The sequence below is a fragment of the Clytia hemisphaerica genome, unplaced genomic scaffold (assembly GCF_902728285.1).
Source record: "Clytia hemisphaerica strain Z4C2 unplaced genomic scaffold, Clytia hemisphaerica genome assembly, whole genome shotgun sequence".
NCBI classification, from domain to species: domain Eukaryota; kingdom Metazoa; phylum Cnidaria; class Hydrozoa; order Leptothecata; family Clytiidae; genus Clytia; species Clytia hemisphaerica.
This window is the reverse complement of record NW_027104218.1, coordinates 1,078,123-1,103,999: the sequence shown is the minus strand read 5'-3', so window position 1 is coordinate 1,103,999 and position 25,877 is coordinate 1,078,123. Positions and strand designations below refer to the sequence as shown.

General features: G+C 34.5%; 1 protein-coding gene across 1 annotated transcript; it reads left to right on the top strand.

Moving 5' to 3' along the window:
- Positions 1-211: 211 nt before the first annotated feature.
- Positions 212-7,136, top strand: LOC136815804 (uncharacterized; the record flags this gene model as incomplete). Its single annotated transcript, XM_067072256.1, is given in 5 exon segments — positions 212-586; positions 4,017-4,090; positions 4,422-5,442; positions 5,716-5,978; positions 6,525-7,136. Coding segments are annotated over 4 exon segments (1,467 nt in total). The 3' UTR covers positions 5,805-5,978; positions 6,525-7,136.
- Positions 7,137-25,877: the final 18,741 nt, after the last annotated feature.

Sequence of the window (25,877 nt, the reverse complement as noted above, 5' to 3'; positions counted from 1 at the left end):
ATAGTGTGACCATGCCCGTTCCGGTTGATCTGGAAATAATAATAAGGAAGCCGGAACTAATAATAAGGGACCGCTCAGTTCAACCTTGTAAGTTACACGGATGACATATTTCATACATACTACATATTTTCCGCGCCATTTTCATACTTGAACAAAGAATTCAAGATGGCGGCTGGGCCTGGCGAGATGTTTCTGTTTTAAACAGTTAAAGGTAAAGTGTTAATCAGGTTTGTGGAAATGTGAATAACCTCCTATAAGATTGTTCATTAACTAAAGATCTTTAATCTTGTAGAGCTAAAAAACATGCCTAAAACTAAAGTCATTGGAAATAGAAGATATTGTATTCACTGTGAGTCTTCAATCTCACGCTCACATTATTATTCTTTTGGACATAACAAAGGATTATGTATTAACATCAAAAAGCATTCAGCCCTGAATACCAATAAGCTCCACATTCAAAAGGATCTCGATGGTATTGTTGAAGAAAAACACAATCATCCTGAAGAACAAAAAGAATATCATCAGTCTCCTCTGGAAATCTTTGATGATGATGGGGATATTGAATTGGCTAATACTAATACTGCTGGTAAGCTTTTTACATATTATCCATGTGGAAAAAAATCTTGTGTGCTCGTATATCTTTTTCCTCTTTTCATGGTTTACTCTAGATGTATTATAGATTTCAATCGATACCGTGAAAGACCAGATCAATCGAACTTGTCGAACCAATCGAACAATCGAACTCCATCGAACGATTAAGTTCTTTAATCAAAACTTTTTTGAATCAAAATTTTTTGAAAGATTGTGAGTGTTCGATTAAGTTCAATCAATGGGTTTCGGTTCCATCAGTTTGATTAACCAATTTTGTTTGACAAGTTTGTGCTGCTGCGCCACCGTATAATAGCTTCGTTTCATTCAAATCAAAGCCAAATTTGCCAGGCGTAGTTAATCGATATAATAATCGTTAATCTTGAGTAATCTCGATAAAATAATCAATAAGTAATCGATGGATTAGATATCAATTAACTGATAGAATCGATAGGTAATCGACAGTTAGTCACACTAGGAAATTAAGCTTTCAGAAAAAAACAACATCAGTCATCATCTACAGGATGTATTTCAACAACAAGGATGAGGGTTAACTGAATCAAGTTCAAGATCCCAAGACAATCAATTAAAACTTGCAAACTTAAAATGAGACAAAATTAACGATTGCGAACATGCAGCAGCCAAAATCAACCAACCAAAATTTGTCATTCAATTCCCGAGACAGCGCTTCGATTTTTAAGGCCTTGTTTATATGCTAAAGTAAAACAATTCCGCACATGTAAAGGGTCATTGTTTGAGGTCCGGCAAAATTTCCGGGAGATAGCCTATCCGGCGGTGCGCGGATCTAGGTGGGTTCCGCCTCCCCCGTTGATCTTTTTCTTGAGAAGTTTGATCTTCAATTAGTTTTCAAGGTTGGCTTGGCTCAAATTTTTTCATTCTATGGCCCAAATTTTTGGCAATTTCTCAAAGTTTTTGAAAATGGTAATTTCATTAAAAAACGCCGGGTTATTTTTTCCGAATCCCTTCAGAAGTTTTTGCGGCGCATTTTTTTGGAGAGTCAAGTAAACGATATAGCGCTTTCGCAGCATTAATCTTTGATACGCAATTTGGCGGGACGCTAGTGTGACTAACTGTCTATGGCTCAAATTTTAGGCAATTTCTCAAAGTTTTTTGAAATGTTATTTTCATTAAAAAGCGCCGGGTCATTTTTTCAGAATCCCCTTTAGAATTTTGCGGCGCATTTTTGCTTAAGAGTCAAGTAAACGATATAGCACTTTCGCGCATTATCTTGATACGCATTTTGGCGGAAGCTAGTGTACTAACTGATCGATACTCAAGATTTTTTCAAAGCTCGATTATTTATCGATCAATTTGTCATCGATTGTTTTATCAATTATAGATCGATTATACTTCGATTAATTAAGTATGATTAAAAATCGATCGACTATCGATCACAGCTTTTGATCGATTACATATCGATCAAAAATTGATTATATCGATCAAATAGTTAATCGACCCCACTATCGATTCGTGATCGATTATTTATCAGATTTAGGAAGTGGTACTTTAATTGGATTAACTTTCGCCTTCGCGAGATTAAATTTTTCGATTTCTTGAATTTTCGCGAAATTAAAAGCAACATTTTTCGCTGATCTCGATTATGATGTACTTTTGAATTGATCCAATCCCCTGGTAGCATAGGCCTAGAAAAGTTACTACACTCATTTTTTATAAGCATACGGTAATTTCGGCTGAAGCATTCTCAAACCCTCTGAAAGGCTGAACAAAAATAAAGTTACAAAAAAAAAAAAGGTTACCGATTATTTAGAGAAGGAGAGCATATTAATTCAAAAGCAGGCGTTATTCAAAGTAATAGGATCAGTATGAGATTTGGCGAATTCCAGAAATTTTATTTACTTCATTAAATACCTTATGCTGGCCCTTTTACGCAGGACCTTAGCGTTATTTTTGGGCTCGTTGGTGAATAAGAGCGCGTAAAAAAGGCCGGGTAATGTAGTCAAACGGACTTATTTAGGATAGACAAATATCCGGGTACAATAAACATCAAACTGTTAAGTCCGGGAATTGTCGAAATGGCAATCGCGTCCCAGGACAAAGTTTTTGCAAGCGAGAGAGATATTAGGATTTAATATCATCGAACTAATCAAACTTTTTACTGAGCAAAACTAATCGAACTGCTATTGCTTCAAAAATTGTGAGTGCTCGATTAGTTTGACTATTTTTTTTAATCGAACTTTAATCGTTCGATGGAGTTCGATTAGTTCGATGTCGATTGGTTTCGACAAGCTTGATGATCAGTCTGAGTCGGGTTACCTTGCACCTGTGCACAGTGGAGGCGCAAACATGCATAGCCACCAAATGACTACAAATCAAAGTAGCAAAAATTTCAAAACAAATGAACTATGCAGCTCTCGCGCTCTACGCTACCATTTTTTGTTTTGATTTAAGTTTGTATTTTAATGACCAGACAGGCCATTCATTGAGGGCTATGCATGTTTGAGCCTCCACTGATGCAAGTTACCTGACTTCACGGTAGCTGATCGATTGAAAATCAATATTATCTATCGATTTAATCCAAGTAAGTATTCTATCGATTATGACAGTCTCCAGACAGTGTCAATTGAATCAGACGCTGAATCAATTGAACCCAATTGAATACATAAGAATATTGCAATTCGATTGTCAAACGCATTTGAATATTATGCAGGATTTGCCGTTTGATTGCTTCAATTACGTTCGATTGATTTGAGTACGTTCGAATTCAATTGATTAGATTGATTCAATTGTATTAGATTGATTATTGATTAGATTATTTCTTTGTATTTTGCTTTTTACGGTACTTAAGCGCTTGGCTGCCAGGCTAAAAGGGTCTAAAGGAGTGATCCAATTTAATTGCAATCAAACTCATCGAACATATAATCGCAATTATTTGACAGCTATTATCAATTACCATGAGTCAGGTAACTTCATCAGTGTAGGGAAACTTGCATAGAATTAAATGACTGATCAATCAAAGCAGCAAAATGAATTACCACAACTTGGTCAATAGTCTAAATTTTCGTGGATTTGTTGAATGGAGTGTATTCTCCCATATTAATTATTCACATAATTTATGCAGCAAAAATGATTGAAAGATTATTGATCTAAATAAATAATGAGAAACCATGGCAACCGGAGCTTCATTATTAGTCTTTAATATCTCTGGAAAGAGAATTAAAAAATACCTATTATAGCCAGCTAAAATTAAATTCAAAACCAAGTTTATTTTGTTGTATTTATTCCTTAATAAATGTGTGCAATTTCAGGTTTTTTGGCCATAAATATTCGTCATCTGCCAAATTAAGTTCCTTTAAATCTATTTTTTCAATCCATGCACAAAATTAAATTCCTGCCAAAATTTCTTCCCTTGATTGGCAACAACCATTTGTTTTTTTTTTCCACCTTAGAAAGTTCATCAGCAGATGATGGGTCAAATTATGACTTCTCAAGCGACTTGGAAAGTGATAGTGAACTTGATGAGGTAATTTTTAACCATCGATTTTTGCAAAACATTTTAATTCATGATATTCATTACGTAATGTTTGTGACGTGATGTTAGACACAAGTTGTATAAAATTTGCTACTACTGGCAAAAACTGGGGTCTTTCCGTAGAAAACATTACATCATGAATATCATGAATATTGTAGATTTTCTCATATATTATTATTATGTCTTCTGTCCCAATACCAAGTCTTAAAAGACCAAGTCAGGAATTTAATGACTGCCTTTGTAATTTATTTCTCTCTGATCTACCACAATGATGGAATGGGATAGCTTTAATTTTAGATTGGTATTTTATTTGTCATTTCAGATTGACGAGTCAACTGAAAGTGAGACTGAGGATAGCTCGACACATTCAACACAAACAATTTCTACTTGTTCAAAATGCTTAATGATGATTCTTCGTGCAATATTTCTTTTTCAAATTCATGCTTTCATTTCCAACTCATCAGTTGTATTGCTTCTTGGAATGATCAAGACCGTGATAAGTTTAATTTCAACTATAGCCGGGATTGATGTACTTTGTACCTTTGCCAATGAATTTCCACTGACATTGTATTCAGCCTACAAAAAGGCAGGGATTAGTGTAGATGACTATGAGACATGGGTTGTTTGTCCTCAGTGCAACACCCTCTACAAGTTTGAAAATTGTTTTAAGAAAACCAAAGGAAGCCAAAAAAAGACAATCAAATCGTGCTCATATACCCCACCCTTCACAAGAGGTGTAAAATGTGACACCAAATTATTGAAGGTGCGTTACACAGCAGCAGGAAATACTACGTATGTACCAAAGAAAGTATATTGCACAAGAGGCATAGATTCCACCATCCAAAATTATCTTAAACGTCCCAACTTTAAAAAGCTTCTCCTCGAATCAAAGGATCAAGTGAGTGAAGATGGTACAATGAATGACATTTATGATGGTAAAATTTGGCAAAACTTTAGTAAAGACAAAGGGGAATGGTTTTTTAAAGACAAGAGAAACTTAGGTTTAATGATGAATATCGATTGGTTTCAGCCATTTACAAATTCTGACTATTCACTTGGTGTGATATACATGGTTATCCTGAACCTCCCAAGAGAAGAGAGGTTCAAATATGAGAACATGATTGTTTGCGGAATCATTCCTGGTCCCAAAGAGCCTGCAAAGCATGTAAACACCTTTCTGAAACCAATTGTAGCAGACCTGTTAAAAGGATGGAATGGGGTGATGTTGAAAGATGGTGCGTTGTTTGGAAAAAGTCTCTACAAGTTTGCCCTTGTTTGCCTCTCAAGTGATATTCCAGCTACAAGGAAATGTTGTGGTTTTCTTGGGTTCTCTGCTAGGAAGGGTAGGTGCTGAATAGTTTCTTCACTTTTTAGAAAAAAAGTAAAATCCTTTCCTATTTAAGGATTTAAGTTTTGCAGCAATGAGAATATTGCAATGTGAATGTAAATTTTGGCATTCACACCTACATCTGTTTTTTTCTCAACCTTGAACATATTTATTCTTATTTTTTTGTGTGGTCAAAATTTCACGAATTAAGGGGTCCCAAATTTTTCTAGGTCAATTAAATGTGCAGAGATTATTTGTAACAGAACCTTGTATGAACTTATTTATTTAGGATGCAGTAAATGTTTTAAGACGTTTCCCACAAAGAAGTTTGAGAAAAACCGGATTATTCAGGCTTTGACTGCGAAAATTTCAATTTGAGAACTGGAATGGAACACAAGTTAGCTGCTGGATTAATTGAACAATGCAAGACAAAAACAGGAAAAGAGAAGAAAGAAAAACAACTTGGTGTTAGATTTTCTGAACTATTCGAATTGCCATACTTTGATCCAATCGAAATGCATGTTATCGATCCCATGCACAACCTCCTCCTAGGTAAGCCATACCCAGATTAATGACATTAACTAAAAAGTGTTTATCTAGTTAAAAGATGAAAATCTGTAAAGTATAAGGAGCTAAAAAAAACAAAGAAACTTGAATTTTTTTGACTGATTCGTTAGATATTAGATATTTAGATATCCAATAAATCATTCAAAATTTGTCAAAAATATTTAATTTAAACACTTTTAAGTTAAAGTCATTATTTTATCTGATTCATCTAATATTATTAGAATGGGAGCTGATTTTTTCCAATACTTAAGATGCTACTTCCTTCTAATTTTAGTGTTATTCTTTGAATTCTGTTAGAGGATCTTTCCATTCACAGTTTTGAAAATTTAGTTATATTCTTTTTCTTCCTACTTAACTGAGGCATCAAAGGTTTAACACAGTATAAAGATCTCTTTCCTAAATACACATGAGTGAGTTAAGCCAAGTTATGCCATTGTGCCCAAGTTAGGATGTCATGCATGTTTTTTGATAATACTGCATTGTCTTATTTCATTATTTAATCACAAAGCATCAATTTCCCTTTTATCTTAGGGACTGGTAAACTCTTGATAAAGGTATGGTTGAAAACGGGAACGTTGACAGATGATAAACTTGCAATCATTGACAGGTTGCAAAGTCATATCAATGTTCCCAGTGGTTATAGCAAGATGGCAAGAAAAATATCAAAATATTACAAGCGTTTTAAAGCAGAAGAGTGTAAAACTTTCCTTCTTTTGTACTCAGTATATTGTTGTAAAAAGTTGATTGGGCGAAAAAAACTTGAAAATTTATCAAACTTTGTCAATGCATGCAGATTACTTTGCCGAAAGTCTGTTACTAAGGAAGACATCAGTCTTGCCCACAATCTTCTCATTGATTTTTGCAATGGTTTTCAAGAACTATATGGAAAAGAATTTTGTACTCCAAATATGCATCTTCATTTGCACCTCAAAGATTGCTTGGAAAATTTTGGTCCTGTCTATGCTTTTTGGTGCTTCTCATTTGAACGGTATAATGGAACTCTTGGTCATTACCACACAAACAATTACAACATAATATCAACTTACATGAAAAAAATCGTATTACATCAAAGCCTTTCATCTATGGATCACAGCTCGTACAATTCATTTTTGACACGTGATTCCAGTCAGAATTGTGGAAAGCGCAAGAGCGCAAGAAAAAGGAGCATTCTTTCAGTGATGACCAACGTAAGCATATTGCATCATCTTTATCAGAAGACATGTCGAATCTGTCTTGTTTTTACAAGCAGTATGACATTTTAAGATTCAATGCGACCAAGTATTCATCAATCGAGCACAAAAAAGGTCAATCAGCTGATAGATTTATAATAGTACCACTACTCCACCCAGAGGATGAAGAGATGGTACTCCGCCCGGGAGAAATATTGAAGATATACGAAATTCAAACTATTAGCCCTAAATTGGAGACTCATTATGTCGCAGAATGTCGATGGTTTAGGAAGTTTGATTATCGGGATGAATTTGGTATAGATTGTCCCTTGAAAGTTTGGGACACTAGTTATGAGCACTGGCAATTCCATACTTATGTAAAGCTTACTGATATTAAAAGGAAATTTATTTGCATCAAACGAAATTGTATTTTCAAAAAGAAGGACAAGGTATACAAACGAAAAAGAACTGTCAGTAACACTGTCCATTTTGTATTGAGCCTGTAAAACATGGCTCTTTTTTAATTCTGTAATTATCATATGTAATGAATTTTCTTATGTGATATGTAGTTTTTGAACCAAAGTTACCATCTGGTCTTGACATAGGGGTAAACTAGGTATTTCGGAAATATTTTCAACTATAGCTGGGTGGTGTATCTCTTTAAGTCTGTTTGAATTGCTTCACTTTTCGTTAGCAAATAGCTTGTCTTGTGTGAAGTTATAGATAATGAACTGACCAAATGGTAATTTGCAGCATGGTACTGTTATATTTAGCTAAATTGTGCAACGAACCCCATGGCCTCCTTAAATGTTTGCATTTATCGGTATTTTTTTTTTCGAAATGAGAACAGGCTGGAACAGGGGAAATTTTTTTTTCATATACTTACAATTTTTGTTGCTAGCCTAACAAAAGATTCAAATTAATCTGAAATGGATTAACAGCAACTCCAGTTAAATTTCTTCCAAATATATCTACTGTATTCAGTTAGAAAAGGTTTTTATGTGGAAACATAATTTTATGTACGGTCTGCAATGTAGTGCCTATAATTAAATACTCTGGATTTGACATTTCAATAATCTGTTCGCGAACCGTTCTAAGGTGTAATAAATATGTCCGTTATAATATTTTTGTTTTTCTCGTTTGCAGAAATAACTAGAATTTGAAGATCAGTGGAAGCAAGAAAAAGGAGAAACAAAAGGAAAAATGTAATCGATAAGTCAAAGAAGAAGCAATCTCATGATCAACTTGAACAAAGACTTTGCGCTGCAGAATCTTCCAATATGGAGCTTAAAAAGAAAAATAACATTTTAAAGAAAGTCGTAAAACCATCCAAGCTACCGTTAGCATCACAAAAACGTGTATTCAATGGACCTTTGAACTACTCAATCAATCTTTTGAGATCATTCACTAACAAAGCATTGTCAATCACTCGGACGCTCAAAGAAGATGTTCCAGTGTTTGCATTCTTTGCCACGGAAAGTCATGTGACATCTTTTTCAACCAATAAGATTTAATAATTCCGAGGGTAAAACAAACACTATGGTTTAACTCACTTAAAGATTATGTTTAGTGAAAACACATAATTAATCTTTAGTAAGTGTTCTGTTGTACCCCAGTTCTGACGTCATGCCGTGGCGAAGAATCCACTGATGTTGAAATTGATTGCAAAGAGTTGGGTTCCGGCGTTTATGGGACCGTGAACACTGGCTTCATTAAAAGCATTAACCAGAAGATTGCTGTTAAAAGTTACAGCAATAAAAGCACCCGTACCTCGATTTTGGCTGAAGCAAAGGTTTGTCGACAGATGACAGGTCACGAAAACTTTGTTTATTTGTTTGGTATGGTATCGAGTCCTGAGAGTCTTTTATTCGAGTATATTGGTGATCAAACAACTGCACCTTCGCTTGCAATCGTATTGAGTCAAGAGCTAGTTTTTACACATTGGTTACATGTTTGTTTGGATTTGGTTCGTGCACTTGATGCGTTTCATGATCGTGGACTGCTCCACAATGACCTTCACAGTGGGAATATTCTTTTACGGGACATGCGTCATGTCAAGATAATTGATTTTGGTAAATGTACCCTTGTCGATGATCCTGTCATGTATTCTATTAAGCCTGGCACAGCTAAGCATGCGAGGTATAATACCCGCCATAAACACCTCGCTTTTGAACTTCGAAATAATCCTGGATCCTATGTCTCTTATGCTAGTGATGTCTATACTTTGGGATACAATTTTGATCTAATCGGATCTTATGTAAAAAGTACGCAACTTAGAAAAGTTGCAAGCTTTATGACCATGCCACAACCGGAATCACGATCGGAACTCTCAGCTGTATTATCAGACTTAAGCAAGCTTTTATAAATAAATTTTGTATAATGATTATGACATTTGGACGTATTTATTTATATAATCCACGAAAATAGGTTATAAGGTCGGCTTTATTTATTTAAATTAAGATCATTTAAAAAGCTTATACAGGAGATAGTAAGAAAAAATTTTGCTAATTCCAGGGCTCGACCTGAAATGTATAGCTAAGCAACGTTTCTCGCACACTTGCTCGATTTGACGTTTTAGACGGGCGAAGTCGACTAAAGAGCTGCCTTTTCAGAGGGTCGGTTTGGTGCACTTTCTAAACAACCAAAATTTATATAGCCAATTGTCCACGAAAATAGGTTAGATAGATGGTTAGTCATTTTAGTTAGCTAAGCAACGTTTCTCGCACACCTGCTCGATTTGACGTTTTAGACGGGCGAAGTCGACTAAAGAACTGCCTTTTTCAGAGGGTCGGTTCGGTGCACTTTCTAAACAACCAAAATTTCTATAGCCAATTGTCCGCGAAAATAGGTTAGAAAGATGGCTAGTCATTCTAGTTAGCTAAGCAACGTTTCTCGCACACCTGCTCGATTTGACGTTTTAGACGGGCAAGTCGACTAAAGAACTGCCTTTTTCAGAGGGTCGGTTCGGTGCACTTTCTAAACAACCAAAATTTCTATAGCCAATTGTCCGCGAAAATAGGTTAGAAAGATGGCTAGTCATTTGAATTATTGCTTGTTTTCGTATTAGTACTGTACAACGTTTATAAGATTTCTAAAGCAATCTCTAGGCTTTTATACGTGAATGTCCTATTAAATCACTAAGTCGTTGAAGATTTGAGGTCAAAGATTCATACAGGTTTCCTTTTTTAATGCGTCCTATGTCCTATGATATTATCGACCGCCGGAGGCGGTTTCTTTCATAGTGGTACGCTAATCTCGTTTTGGCTTGGCTCATTACTTTGTCTGCCATTTACTTTCGGTTTTTTTAACTAGATTACCCAGGTGTTTCTCTTTTTTTTCCCTGAATGTCTTTTATTCGGAATTGAATAATCGAGACATGAAAAATGACTATATTGTAATCTGTTTTCAATGAATAATCTAAAATGTACTGGAGATGACATGTAGGCGTTAATAATGTGCGCGGGCTCTTTCGCGAGCGTGATGCGTGATGGAAGGCGGTCGTTTCAGTGTGGTTTAGATCCACACTGTGACCTAGTTTGATTGACTGATTGATTTTTTCTCGCATTTTCTAACTATAACGCAGTAATATATTTTGTTATTTCTACTGTATTTTATCATATCATAAACTTTCGCTGTTTTGACGAAACTATCCAGGTTCGGCTCTGACTAATTTAAACGAATTTCTGTCCGAATTTTTTGATTTGATGTGTAGGTTTTTAAAGATAGTTTCATACGCATAACCGTGAAAGCTTTTCTAACTTATCGTTCTGACCTATTTTCATAAGTTCCCTACAATTACTATTTTGATCATGTTTGGTAATCAATTCGTAATCGTATTTTTGTCACTTACTTTCAAAGTCGAAATATGTCATTAAGGAAGTCATAATACATTAAGCCTTATTTTGTACCAAAGAAAACAATGTTTATAACGTGTGTCCTGTAATAATACACCCTCTCTCGCAGACCAACTGGAAATATTGACCAAAAAATCGTCTTTAGTTGAAAATTATACTACAATTTTTGTCCCTGCTGAAAATAATCAGATAAGCAAATCCCCAGATAAATGTGCTATTTTTGCCATCCCCAATGAATTTTTTGGCTAGAAAACAATGAAATTCAAATCCCTAGCCATCAAAAACATGAGAATATCAGTCCCATTGAGTTCTGGTGCGTTGTTTTTACCCCCATTTGCTGATAAAATCTCACCGGATCTGTGAGAAGGGGGTGTAAAAATAATTAAGTGAATAAGTAAATGGTAAGGGACTCCTCTTTTGACAGCTGAAAATATTTTCAAAAGTTAATAAACAGGGGGTCTCAACACAGATATCTGTAAAGCCCGAAGGGCTAGATAGGCAACTTTAAGCTTTCTCCAGCAAAAAAAAGTGAAGCTAAAATTTGACGTTTTAAATTTCGTGCCGATGGATAGGATCTAGCATTTTAATTGTTTTTGAATCGCGAGATCAAAAAAATAGGCGGCAAACGCTATTTCACATCTCTCAAACCGGTGAAATTACATATTTTAGTCACGTGACTCTGGTAGGAAATCCTACCAAAACTTGGCTTCACTTTTCGATAAAAGCCGCAAATCTAGCCCTTCGGGCTTTAGAGATCTGTGGGTCTCAATCGGTCGGGAGGTGAGGAGATTGACAAAAAATCGAAAAATTATTATCCGAGTTTAAAATATGGAAAGGGAATTGGCCACAGTGTGAGAAATACACCAAAAGTTTTTTTCATCTGAATTGCGTTACACATTATTTTATAAATAGGCAACTTGAATTTTGGATTTACTCAGAAATTGGCTGAAAACCTGCTTACATCAAAACTTAAAATCTGTCAGTTCCCAACTTTCCCAATAAGAATCAGAATGTCCTGGATGAAAAATTAATTAGCGGGGCCCCCCGGTTATTAGGTACCTGAGAGTAATTAGAAAATGCCTGTGAGTTTAACCTAAGTTAACTTAACGTATGTAAACTAACAAAGAAACAGAACTTTGCATAACTTCGGATGCTAAGTTTATCCGGAATTTGCCTACCGTCGTTAAACCTAAAAATAAAGCATCTTTAATTTACGGCATAATACGGAGTTTGCCGAAATGTGGCCTAGTTTACCGGAAGTATACGAAGTAGGTAAACTAACGGTCCGTCAAACTTAGAAAAACCAGTTTTCCGATAAGTTATCTTACATTCGTCCAACTCAAGAAAACTTAAATTTTTAGCCGTGTAACACAATATATTTTCGATGAAATGATTCGGCAGGACGATTTTATTAAACAAACAGTTATAAATATTTTCAATCATTTTTGAAATCATCACCGTTTGCTTCGCAGTTGCTGATTGGTCTTTCTGAACACCAGGCTTTTGGGTCGTGGTTCAGAATATCCTTAATGTCTTCAGAGCGTTGTTCTTTTAAATTATCAAGATCTATTTTTAGAAATGGGCATAACTCATTAGCTAATTTTTCAGCTTGCTCAGATAAATAATTTTGTTATTCTTGATCTAAATTACCGCCGTCACCGTCACTCGTACCAATCGTATCGCGATCGCCTATATTGTTAGCAGTTTTGTTTTGCTTTTGATCTAAAATGTTTCCCAAACATACTTTACAAATACTCTTGGCGTCAGGTTTAAGTAAGTCTGATGATCGTATAATATCATAATTAACTTGATTTAATCTTCTTCTATCCAGCAAATTGGTCAACTACGTATGAGGCTTATCTTTTGGGTGTATCTTGCTATTACATTCGTTCTTGAATTTTCCATCAGCCGCTCTTTTCCTTTTTCTCGAATATATTATTATATTGTTTAATTGTTTAATTCTATAAAAGAAAAAAATTGAACATATATGTACACATTTTTCTAAATATTTAGACGATGGAAAGGTGTCAAAAATAACATGTATTGCGACTGGAAAGCCCATGTTGGCCAAAAATGTAGATTGTAGACAGTCTTTCAAAAGAATAAAGGGAGAAGGCAAAAGCAGAGAAGGAGGTGGAGCAGTTATATCCTGCTTTTATAAACTAGAGTGCAACGATATCAATGCAGCAGAGGTGAAAAGATATATGCAAGCAAATTTAGATGGACTAGTTGTCGAATAGTTTATTTTACACATGTGTATTTTTTGTATTTTTTGTGAATGAAATTATTTCAGTCTTGACAAGAATTTTATAAAAGAGGAAGAAAAAATACTGGGATGGGTGATGTGCACTTTTTGAATGTAATCGTTCACCGAAATGCGGCCGGTCATACAATCACACTAAAAGTCAATAAATTAATGAAGTTTTCTTTCGAGCCCATGTGGATTATATCCAATCAGAAAAAGTTTATAAAAAGTCCATTCATCGTATTCACGCATGGCCGAATATAAAAGCGCGCGAAAAAAACTTTCCTTTTTAGGAAAGTTTTTATTTATGGCGGCGTCTACGAAAGTGGTGGTCACCATTTCTTTTGATTTTTTTTGCATAATCTCAACTTTGGTGTAAGTTAACTGTTAGACATTGCTGGAACGTGCGAATGACTACAGTAAGGGGAAATGTAACTTTTTGAAACTCTTTCCTATTTAAGAAAGTGTTATTAAGACTTTCCAAATTAGGAAAATCGCAAAAATTTTGAAAAACTTTCCTAATTTGGCAAAAAGTCTTAATTCATAATCAGGAACATCGTAAGAACATATAAGCCAGAATATATAGAAAAATTATGAAAAGCTTAGACTGAAATGTCTTTCCTTAAATTGTAAAATTTTGAATAAACCGCCCCAGGGCGAAGTAATATGGTATGTTATGGAGTCGGCTTTCAATCATTGCTTTACAATTAAATAATAAAATAAGTTATTTACCTCTTTGAGGACGAATTTTTGTTCTTCTGAATTTTTTATGATGTTTCTGGCTTGTATCACCATTTCGAGTGAGACTTCTTCGTCCAAACCAATTGCAGACTTATAAGATAACATTGCGAAAACTCTTTCCATAGTGTGTAGCGCCACTGCTATCTTTGGAATGGTATTGTCCAATTTAGAAGATTTAACGGGTATGGCCATCCTCATTTTCGAATTCGAGTCATGTATGAATGTCTCCAATTTATTGATAAATCTGAAAAGAATGAAAGAAAGCAAATTCTAAATTTCCCTTTGACACCATAAGAAATTTTCCCCATAATTATTTATATTGTTTCATATTGACGTTAAAGCGTACTAAGAACTGTGCGAGCTTTGTGACGTCTAGTATGAGCTAGAAAAATTCTAAAGGCCTGTCTACACTTAAGCGCGCTGCGATCGCAACTTTGGTTTCAATCATTTTTGCTTTGAGAAAAGATTACGATCGTTACATCAGATCACGTCAATGCAATTGCTTCATCTTTCTTTTGACCAATAACGTGGAAGCTTTGCTCGAAGAAGAGCGATTGTAGCGCGCGCAAGTGGAGGCCGACCTTAAAACATAATAAAACAAAGTATGATTGTGTTATTGCCATATTATCATTAGGTACATGAAATTGAGTAAGAGCTACCAAAATTCTAAAAAGATTCTAATCAATCAAACTAACTTATGTTTATGTTTATGCTTATGCTTATGCTTATCTACATAAACATCATTATGGATTTGTGAAAACTACCTAAAATCAATGGGATTACCCCCCTCTGATCTTGGAATAGGTTCCTAATTGATAATTCAGAACTGATTCGGAGGAACAAAGGATTCTCTGACAAATTATATTCTGCCATGCTCTCTCAAGGGAACAATTTGGTCAACAGTGCACGTGAATATGGTCCTTCAAAAGTATTCAATGAGTTCCCTTTGATTGAACAAATGGTGCCGGTATTGTTTGATTGGGAACTTTTCAAACTAGAACAAAATGTTCTTTTTCATTCAAAAGAGAACATAATAATCATTTGAAATTAAAGGAAAAAAAATTAATATAAATAAAGAAATTCTTTTACGAGGGTGTAAAACGTAACGTTTGAAGATTATAACAATGATTTGAGGATTATAACAATAAGTAATGTTCTACAATGGTATATTCATTTTTTTAAAGGAACATATCATACACTATAATTATATACATATTCCTTTTTTATAAGGATCATATCATACTGTATATAAGTGTTGTTCCTTTTTATAAGGAACAGATCATACACTATATTTATATGCATATTCCTTTTTAATGAGGAATATCTCATACTGTATATAAGTGTTGTTCCTTTAAAATTGAATATAAAGAGTAATTTTTAAAAGGAATGATTTAAAGATTATTACAATAAGTAATTTTATACAATGGTTTATTCAATTTTTAAAAGGAACATATCATACACTATATATACATATTCCTTATTTATAAGGATCATATCATACTGTATATAGATGTTGTTCCTTTTTATAAAGAACAAATGATACACTATATTTATATGCATATTCCTTTTTTATAAGGAATATCTCATACTGTATATAAGTGTTGTTCCTTTAAAATTGAATATAAAGAGTAATTTTTAAAAGGAATGATTTAAAGATTATTACAATAAGTAATTTTATACAATTGTTTATTCAATTTATAAAAGGAACATATCATAAACTATATATACATATTCCTTATTTATAAGGATCATATCATACTGTATATAAGTGTTGTTCCTTGTTATAAGGAACAAATGATACACTATATTTATATGCATATTCCTTTTTTATAAGGAATGTCTCATACTGTATATAAGTGTTGTTCCTTTAAAATTGAATATAAAGAGTAATTTTTAAAAGGAATGATTTAAAGATTACTACAATAAGTAAATTTATACAATGATTTATTCCTTTTTATAAGAAACATGTCTTACACTTTATATGTATTCCTTTTTTAATAAGGATCATATCATACTGAATATAAGTGTTGTTCCTTTGTAAAAGGAATATGAAGGGTAATTTTTAAAAGGAACGATTTAAAGATTATTACAATAAATAATTTTATACAATGATATATTCCTTTTATAAGGAACATATTATAAACTATAGTTAAATGCATATTCCTTTTTATAAGGAACATATTATTCTGTATATAAGTGTTGTTCCTTTTTAAAAGGAATATAAAAGGTAAATTTAAAAAGGAACAATTAATTTTAAGATTTTTACAATAAATAATTTTATATGTTGTAATTATAAAGTAATTATTTGTACTTTATATTTGTATTATTCATATTTAAAAAAACTAAATAATTTTTTAGAGAGAATGATTTTAATATCATTGTAAAAAGTAAGGAATATTATTAGTTTCATTCCTATTTTCCCAAAACAAAAAGAGAAATACAAAGTTGGGTTCTGATTGGTCCGTTAAAAATCAGCGCTGGTGAAATTCTAGCACTTGGAAAAGAACCAATGGAAAAAGGCAAATTTTGGCGGGGACTTAATAGTGACACTTTAAAGTGGAACGATGTTAAATGGAACTAATGGTATCATTTAGACTTTGGACCCATTGAAAAGAACCAATGAAATCGTGCAATCAAACAAAAGGAATTTTGTGCATAAATAGAGGGATCATTCGTTCTTTCTAATCATTAGACTCAGTCAATATGAAGAGGACGTTTCATAAAAAAGAGTGGAAAAATGTTGAGGGTGCCAGCGAAAAAGCCAAACGACTGAAATTACAACCAGATATCAATGGTATTTATCTTTGTCCACTCAGTGAATGTGACAGCAACGCTTACAAAAGTCAGAGAGGTTGCCGGAAACACGTCACAGAAAAACACGGCTGGTATTTCTTTTTTGACGAAAAACCCAAGATAGAAGATAAATTTCCAGAGAAGCTTTTGAATCCAGCAACCAAACTTTCACCGTTGAGAACAAAGACCTGGGATATGCCATCCTTTTCAAACAAGTGTGGATTAGCTCAAGACTTCATTAACTGGATTTGCAGTGCTGGTGGTGGTGGAAAAGACAAAGTTCAAGCTGAACAAATCGTCAAGAGAATACTCAAATTTGCAAAATACTGTTGTTCAGATCTTGATGACTCGTGTGAACTGACCAAAGTCATGATGGAATATTGCATTGGTTGCGTCCAGTTTATCGAGAGATTTGTTGTGTTTATTAAAACCGAATGCAAAATGGGTAAACCAGGTATCATTTCATATTTACAATCTCTTTCTCATTGCCTTGACTTTATGAGATACAAGGGAGTAGACTCTACAAAACTTTCAATTTTCATGACGAGTGAAGTATTTCTATCTCGTGCTAAACAATGCCTACGGAGACAAATGCGAGTGGAGTGGAACACGTTATTCAGTATTGAAACACTTGAGAGCAAAAACAGCTGGGCCACTTTGGCAGAGCTTCAAACGGTTTTGCCATACCACGAAACTAGATATGAACAGATACTGAAACTGATAACAACTAAAAACCATTCCTCAAGAGATTTGTCATTTGCCACTTCATTTATCGTTGCAATGCTGTTCCTGAGAGTAAAGTCAAGTAGGCCAATGACTTACCAATTTATAACGATTCCCATGATGAATTCGATCAAAGAGGATGGTATGATTGACCAAACAAAATTTAAAACAAACTCAACATATGCATTTGACTCTCTACTATTTGAAAAAACTGTTTTAGAAAAAGTGAAACAGTATGTTGAAATTGTGAGACCAACTTTCAAACCATCTTGTCAGTATCTTTTAGTGAACGGAAATGGTACACAGCTGAAGAATCTTGGTGATATCTTTGGCAGAATGGTCTATCAAGCGATTGGAAAATATGTGAATCCAACGAGATATCGACAAATCATTGAAACTGAGAGCGCAGAACGTTTGACTACAGAAGAACAGGCAATCGTCAGCTTGGACCAAAAACACACTTCAAACGTTGCAAAAGTCCACTATCAAAAACAAAAATCTCGAGACGTTGCGCGAAAGGCCAGCGAATGCATGAAAATACTGATCAACAACAGTCCTAGCTCTACCATTACCGACGATCAGGACAATGGGAAGGTAAGCGTTGAAAACACAAGTGATATGTCTATCGATAATTCTCAACCAGACGACGAATCACCAAACGTCGAATCTCAAGAACCTAAGAAACCTACATCAACAGCCAAACCTCCAAAAAGCACGCAACGCTCACCAACAGAACGAAAGCCAAAAAGCTCTTTCACAGCAGAAGAAGACGATTTTATTCTTAAAGGACTGAGGAAGTATGGCCAAGGCAAATGGACGCGCATTCTTAAAGATCCAGAATTTTGTTTTCACCCTTCACGAACAAACGCTACTCTCATGACAAGAGCAAAAGCTAAAAACTTGATTTCTTAGAATATTTACTAGTTGAACTATATAAAAAATTATTTAAATTAACTTTTTATGAAAATTTTTAATTACTATAAGTAGTTGTAAATATCATATAAACATTTATTACATACTATTCATCAACTTTAAGAAAATTTAAAAAATCAAAACTAAAAGTCTTGTCACCCTCTGTCACCCTTAATAACGTCTTATCACACTCTATCTACACTATTCACAGGTTTGGAAGAAACTAGAAATTTGAGAAATCGAAAGTGGAAATCTTGTCGCCCCCTTTCACGCTTAATAACGTCTTATCACACTCTATCTACACTATTCACAGGTTTGGTAGAAACTAGAACTTTGAGAAATCGAAATTGGAAATCTAGTCACCCTCTCTCACCCTTAATAACGTCTTATCACACTCTATCTACACTATTCACAGGTTTGGAAGAAACTAGAAATTTGAGAAATCGAAAGTGGAAATCTTGTCGCCCCCTTTCACGCTTAATAACGTCTTATCACACTCTATCTACACTATTCACAGGTTTGGAAGAAACTAGAAATTTGAGAAATCGAAAGTGGAAATCTTGTCTCCCCCTTTCACCCTTAATAACGTCTTATCACACTCCATCTACACTATTCACAGGTTTGGAAGAAACTAGAAATTTGAGAAATCGAAAGTGGAAATCTTGTCTCCCCCTTTCACCCTTAATAACGTCTTATCACACTCTATCTACACTATTCACAGGTTTGGAAGAAACTAGAAATTTGAGAAATCGAAAGTGGAAATCTTGTCTCCCCCTTTCACCCTTAATAACGTCTTATCACACTCTATCTACACTATTCACAGGTTTGGAAGAAACTAGAAATTTGAGAAATCGAAAGTGGAAATCTTGTCACCCCACCCCCTTTCACCCTTGATAACGTCTTATCACACTCTATCTACACTATTCACAGGTTTGACAGAAACTAGAAATTTGAGAAATCGAAAGTGGAAATCTACTCACCCTCTTTCACCCTTAATAACGTCTTATCACACTCTATCTACACTATTCACAGGTTTGGAAGAAACTAGAAATTTGAGAAATCGAAAGTGGAAATCTTGTCGCCCCCTTTCACGCTTAATAACGTCTTATCACACTCTATCTACACTATTCACAGGTTTGGAAGAAACTAGAAATTTGAGAAATCGAAAGTGGAAATCTTGTCCTCTCCCCCTTTCACCCTTAATAACGTCTTATCACACTCTATCTACACTATTCACAGGTTTGGAAGAAACTAGAAATTTGAGAAATCGAAAGTGGAAATCTTGTCACCCCCTTTCACCCTTGATAACGTCTTATCACACTCTATCTACACTATTCACAGGTTTGACAGAAACTAGAAATTTGAGAAATCGAAAGTGGAAATCTACTCACCCTCTTTCACCCTTAATAACGTCTTATCACACTCTATCTACACTATTCACAGGTTTGGAAATAACTAGAAATTTGAGAAATGGAAAGTGGAAATCTACTCACCCCCTTTCACTCTTAATAACGTCTTATCACACTCTATCTACAATATTCACAGGTTTGGAAGAAACTAGAAATTTGAGAAATCGAAAGTGGAAATCTAGTCACGCGCTTTCACCCTAAATAACGTCTTATCACAGTCTATCTACACTATTCACAGGTTTGGAAGAGACTAGAAATTTGAGAAATCGAAAGTGGAAATCTTGTCACGCCCTTTCACCCTAAATAACGTCTTATCGCACTCTATCTACACTATTCATATGTTTGGAAGAAATTAGAAATTTGAGAAATCGAAAGTGGAAATATTGTCGCCCCCTCTTACCCTTAATAACGTCTTATCACACTCTATCTACACTATTCACAGATTTGAAAGAAACTAGAAATTCGAGAAAACGCATAAACGAAAAATATTTAGTTTGATATTATATTTCTTTCATTTGATAAAGTACATTGCTTAAACGTAACAGGATAAAACAACATGAATATACTCGAGCTTTTGCAAAGCGCGTGTTCAGAACAGTAGTCGAGAAATACCTCTTTCAAAAACATTAAAAATATGACTTTTCAGCTCTACAAAAAGTTCTTACAAAATCTAAAAGTTCTAAAACTTAAAATGTTCGTTTTAATATGTTTTGTCCGCATCCAAGAGCTCTCCCATTACGTCAATTTCGATTTCAGAAAAACCCTTTCCTTCTTAAATGTGTGAAAAGGGTAGATAAGAATGTATAACGAGTAATACAGGTGAATACAGGTTGATAGCGCTCTCCCATTACGTCACTTTCGATTTTAAGGAAAATCCTTTCTGTCTTGAATGTGTGAAAAGCGTAGATAAGAATGTATAACGAGTAATACAGGTGGATACAGGGTGATAGAGCTCTCCCATTACGTCACTTTCGATTTCAGAAAACCCCTTTGTGTCTTAAATGTGTGACAAGCGTAGATAAGAATGTATAACGAGTGATACAGGGTGATGAAGGGTGATAGAGCTCTCCCGTTACGTCACTTTCGATTTTAGAAAAATCCTTTCCTTCCTAAATGTGTGAAAAGCGTAGATAAGAATGTATAACGAGTGATACAGGTGGATACACTGTGATAGATCTTTCCCATTACGTCACTTTCGATTTCAGGGAAGTCCTTTCTGTCTTAAATGTGTGAAAAGCGTAGATAAGAATGTATAACGAGTAATACAGGTGGATACAGGGTGATAGAGCTCTCCCATTACGTCACTTTCGATTTCAGGAAAGTCCTTTCTGTCTTAAATGTGTGAAAAGCGTAGATAAGAATGTATAACGAGTAATACAGGTGGATACAGGGTGATAGAGCTCTCCCATTACGTCACTTTCGATTTCAGAAAACCCCTTTGTGTCTTAAATGTGTGACAAGCGTAGATAAGAATGTATAACGAGTGATACAGGGTGATGAAGGGTGATAGAGCTCTCCCGTTACGTCACTTTCGATTTTAGAAAAATCCTTTCCTTCCTAAATGTGTGAAAAGCGTAGATAAGAATGGATTACGAGTAATACAGGTGGATACACTGTGATAGATCTTTCCCATTACGTCACTTTCGATTTCAGGGAAGTCCTTTCTGTCTTAAATGTGTGAAAAGCGTAGATAAGAATGTATAACGAGTAATACAGGTGGATACAGGGTGATAGAGCTCTCCCATTACGTCACTTTCGATTTCAGGAAAATCCTTTCCGTCTTAAATGTGTGAAAAGCGTAGATAAGAATGTATAACGAGTAACACATGTGGATACAGGGTGATAGAGCTCTCCCATTACGTCACTTTCGATTTCAGGAAAATCCTTTGTCTCTTAAATGTGTGAAAAGCGTAGATAAGAATGGATTACGAGTAATACAGGTGGATACATGGTGATAGATCTCTCCAATTACGTCACTTTCGTTTTCTCGATAATCCTTTGTCTCTTAAATGTGTGAAAAGCGTAGATAAGAATGGATTACGAGTAATAAAGGTGGATACAGGGTGATAGATCTCTCCCATTACGTCACTTTCGTTTTCTCGATAATCCTTTGTCTCTTAAATGTGTGAAAAGCGTAGATAAGAATGGATTACGAGTAATACAGGTGGATACATGGTGATAGATCTCTCCCATTACGTCACTTTCGTTTTCTCGATAATCCTTTGTCTCTTAAAGGGGACGTCAGCTTTGGGATATCATTTTTACCATTTTTTTAGAGAAGATACCTACGATGAAAAAAAAAGTGATTGCAAAAAGAACGAACAAAAAATGTTTCTTTTTGGCTGAGTTATTCAAATTTTAATTTCTATTGTTTTGACTCTAGGATGGAGAAAATAAACGAAGGAGAGTAAATTTGTGACGTAGATAATGTTCCCCTCCTCTTTCTTTTAATAACAAATTTCTCCGAATAACTCACAAATATCTGCTCTTTTTCGCCAGCGATTTCTAGAACAGAGATCCTCCATTTTCCAAGGCACTAATTCTATACTCAGAAGAGATCGTATTTCAGCCAAGTATAGATAAACTAGATAAAACTAATGAACAGATAAAATTTTCTGAAGGAAAGAAAGCAGATCGACTTTTCTGTTTAATAATTATGAAATCTCTCTCTTTTTACTGAAAATCTGTTTAAACAAATGTTGTTTAAAAAATAGAAGTAACATTTGTTACGTCACAGATTTAAAAAGAAGGGAAATTTTCAAACGTCTATTATTACGCATTGAGAAAAAAACTTTCAATAATATATAGCTCGTTTTGATCGTCTTGTTCTAAATTTTCTAAATGTAACAAAAAATGTGTGACAAAAATTTGGGCAGACGTCCCCTTTAAATGTGTAAAAAGCGTAGATAAGAAAGTGTAACGAGTAACACATGTGGATACACGGTGATAGATCTCACCCCATTACGTCACTTTCGTTATCTCAATAATCCTTTCTCTCTTAAATGTGTGAAAAGCGTAGATAAGAATGTATAACGAGTAACACATGTGGATACAGGGTGATACAGCTCTCCCATTATGTCAATTTCGATTTCAGAAAAATCCGTTCCTTCTTAAATGTGTGAGAAGCGTAGATAAGAATGTATAACGAGTAATACAGGTGGATACACGGTGATAGATCTCACCCCATTACGTCACTTTCGTTTTCTCAATAATCCTTTCTCTCTTAAATGTGTGAAAAGTGTAGATAAGAATGGATTACGAGTAATACAAGTGGATACAAGGTGATAGATCTGTCCTGTTACGTCACTTTCGTTTTCTCGGTAATCCTTTCTGACTTAAATGTGCGAAAAGCGTAGATAAGAATGGATTACGAGTAATACAAGTGGATACAGGGTGACAGATATCTCCCATTACGTCACTTTCGTTTTCTCGGTAATCCTTTCTGTCTTAAATGTGTGAAAAGTGTAGATAAGAATGTATAACGAGTAATACAGGTGGATACAAGGTGATAAAGATCTCGCCCCATTACGTCACCTTCGATTTCAGGAAAACCCTTTCTGTCTAAATGTGTGAAAAGTGTAGATAAGAATGTATAACGAGTAATACAGGTGGATACAAGGTGATAAAGATCTCGCCCCATTACGTCACTTTCGATTTCAGGAAAACCCTTGCTGTCTAAATGTGTGAAAACAGTAGAGAAGAATGAATATTTGGTGTTAAGAGTCTGAAAAAAGGAACAAAATTTCCACCGAAAAATTTAAATGATTATTATGTTATTCTTATTGTTATCATTAAATCATTGTTATTATATAAGTATAAAATTTGAAAAAAAGGAAAAGGATTTGAAATTTCTTAAAATGCTTATGCTTATGCTTATGCTTATGCTTATGCTTATGCTTATGCTTATGTTTATGTTTATGTTTATGTTTCTTTTCTTTAAAGTTGATGCAAAGTAGTACAATGTGTACTTAGCTCGAGGCTAATCAATATCAACTATTAATTACAAATCTATCTAGAAGGTTGATACAGTTACTCAGTTCGTTGCCTACTTTTGTCCTTTGTTGCCTATTTTCTAGATAACTCTTGACTAACCCAGTGGAAAGGTCATCGAACCCGTATGCACTGATGTTTGCTACAAGTAATTTGTGGCACATGCAGTCAAAGGCCTTAGAAAGGTCGATGAGCAGTGCCCCAAAAACATCTTTTTTGTCATTGGCTAGCTTCCAGAGCTCTTCCATTGGGAGAAGAGAGGTTTGAGTGGAATATCCTTTCCTGAAACCACATTGTTGTTCATCAAAGTAGTGCTCAAAGTATTCTGATATTTGATTGTGATATACTCTTTCGTAAATTTTGGATATTACCGGCAGTAATACTATTGGTCTATAGTTTACTTTTAATCGTTTTTAGAATTTTTCTTGTAGACTGGGGTGACTGTCGCGAACTTGGAAATGTTGGGAAAAAAGCCTGAGCTGGAGGAGTCATTTATATTATGCTTATAGAGAAGCAGCTTGCAAATAAGTGAGAGTATTTTTTAATTATTTTCGCTGGTATATCATTTTCCGCTTGAGACTTATTTGTCTTAAGGTTACTAATTATCTTCTCTACTTCGTCTTCGGTGGTCTTTCTAAACTTTAAGGAGTTTTCATTGTTTGATACCTTTTCTTTTATTTTGAGTATACTAGGGTGGTTTCTAAAAAGCATTATTTCATTTTGAAGAATATTATCAGAAAGTTCATTGAGAGGCACTGGTTCTGTTGGTGGTTGATTGAGATCTAATTTTTCAGTGATATTTATGAAGAATTCATTAAACATTTTTGCAATTTCTTTATCATCTTTAATCAGTTCATCATTTTCGACTAAGGTTATTTTCTCACTTATTGGTCCTTTATTGAAAAAAGGGCGCACAGTTTTCCAAAATCTTTTATTGTCAGTGATTTGCTTTTCATCCAGAGATTCATAAAATCTTCTTTTAGTGTTTCTCAGGAGATATAAGCATCGGTTTCGCTGTTGGTTGTAATTATATTTGTTGATGTTAGAGGGGTCTTTTCGTTTAATGTTATTAAGTCGAGATCGATGCATCATGTAGTGATTTTGTCATGAAAGGTTTATCATTACCTCTTAGTATTTTAGTTTTTATCGGTGCTTCAGCGTTTAGAAGATTTACTACACTTTTCATTTTATGTTCAAAGTTGCGATTCGACTCTAGTACTTGTGTTAAATGATTTTTGAAAAGATCTTCGTTAAGATTTTTGTAGCATCTATATTTAATGGCTTTAGGTGGACACTTCTCAAAAGTGGTTTTTAAGACGCTTATTGTGATGTTGTGAAAGTCCGATAGGCTATTAGATACAGAGGAAGAGCCCTGAAAACTTCTTTGGTAATTTGTTTTTTTGAAGCACGTAGGTTCATTTATCAAGCTAGAAAGCTCCCTGCTAGCAAGAAACTCGGGCATTTTATGTTTGTCAATTTCACAATTGAAATCCCCCAGTAGTAAAAGTCGGTCATGATCTCCTATAGAATCAAGGCTATTTTGTAAAAGCTCTAAATGTGAATTTATATTGTCTACATGCGGATTATAAGAGCAACCCAGTAGCCATTTTTGCTTCTTCAGATTGACCTCGATGAATATAGCTTCATAATTCTTGTCTTTTAATACGAGTTTAGAAGGAATGCCCTGACGTACGTAGAGTAGAAGACCTCCTCCCTGTTTGTCCCTGTCCAAGCGATATGGACGCGAGTAGTTTTCAATAATGAAATGATTTTCAGGGAATGATTCGTCAATCTTAGTTTTCAGATACCAAAAAAATGTCTACGTTATCTTTGATAACTAATTTGAGACCTTCAAATTTGTATCTTATCGAGTTGATATTAAGATGTCCTATGATGACGTTTGCGACGTTATTAATACGGATTTTTCTCAGAGCCTTTTCTTCGAATTCATAAGACTTTTCCGTTGGTTTGTCAAGCAATGGGGGACTATCTACATACCTTTCACTGTTACCTTTTTCTTTGTTGTTGGATTCATCGTTGTCTGTACT